The sequence below is a fragment of the Rhagoletis zephyria genome, unplaced genomic scaffold (assembly GCF_001687245.7).
Source record: "Rhagoletis zephyria isolate East Lansing unplaced genomic scaffold, Rhagoletis_zephyria_1.1 Rzeph_scaffold_36728, whole genome shotgun sequence".
Classification (NCBI taxonomy): Eukaryota; Metazoa; Arthropoda; class Insecta; order Diptera; family Tephritidae; genus Rhagoletis; species Rhagoletis zephyria.
In genome coordinates, this window is record NW_016193783.1 from 2459 (window position 1) to 3238 (window position 780).

General features: G+C 36.5%; 1 protein-coding gene across 1 annotated transcript; it reads left to right on the forward strand.

Moving 5' to 3' along the window:
• Positions 1 to 442: 442 nt before the first annotated feature.
• LOC108354519 (uncharacterized) lies at positions 443 to 769 on the forward strand (the record flags this gene model as incomplete). The annotated part of the gene is made up of 2 exons (XM_017605699.1): positions 443 to 493; positions 566 to 769. Coding segments are annotated over exons 1-2 (216 nt in total), but the record flags the coding sequence as incomplete, so codon positions are not given.
• Positions 770 to 780: the final 11 nt, after the last annotated feature.

The window sequence follows — 780 nt, forward strand, 5'->3', positions numbered from 1 at the left end:
ATACAATTTTATTAAAAAAAAATAAAAATATGAATAATGTATTTATGAATTTTTAATTTTTTGAGCAATTGAACTTTGATGAACTTGGGCTAGATATTGACCAAAAATTTGTCATCTTTCACACTGATTAATTTTAGAGCATAATGAACCATATTTTTGGCTATTACCAACCAAAATTCTAAAAAAGCAGATTTTCGGCCCACGCTAGTATGCAGATGTAGATAAATACAAAATTGTTTTTTCCCCTTTATTTATTTATTTTTTATTTTTTTGTATGCAGTTACGCATATCAAAAACGCTTATGCTCACCAGCATACAAAGTGCAATTCCGCACACGTTTCAATGGCAATGTGCGGAACTGAATTATGCAACTTCTACCAATTTTGGAGGGTATATAAGTACTGCGCGTTAACTGACGATGACATTACCAAAATTCACATTCTTCTCTAAACGCTTCACTTAGCAACCAAACAACACAAAAATGACCAAATTAGTAAGCTAAATACAATCCTAAATACTAATTATTATTATTTGCTTTTACTTTTAAACCTGTCTTCTATTACAGATCATTGTCCTGTGCGCTTTCATTGCCTGCGCTGCCGCTAAGCCACAACTATTTGCTGCCCCATTGGCTGCTGCTCCTGTTGTTGCCTCTTATCCAGCCGCCTACGCTGCTGCGCCTATCGCCTACGCTAATGCACATTTGGATGCCGCTTACTCCAGCAGCTCGATTGATGTGAGACAAAACTATGGCGCTGCTTTTGTGCCCGCTAGCTATGC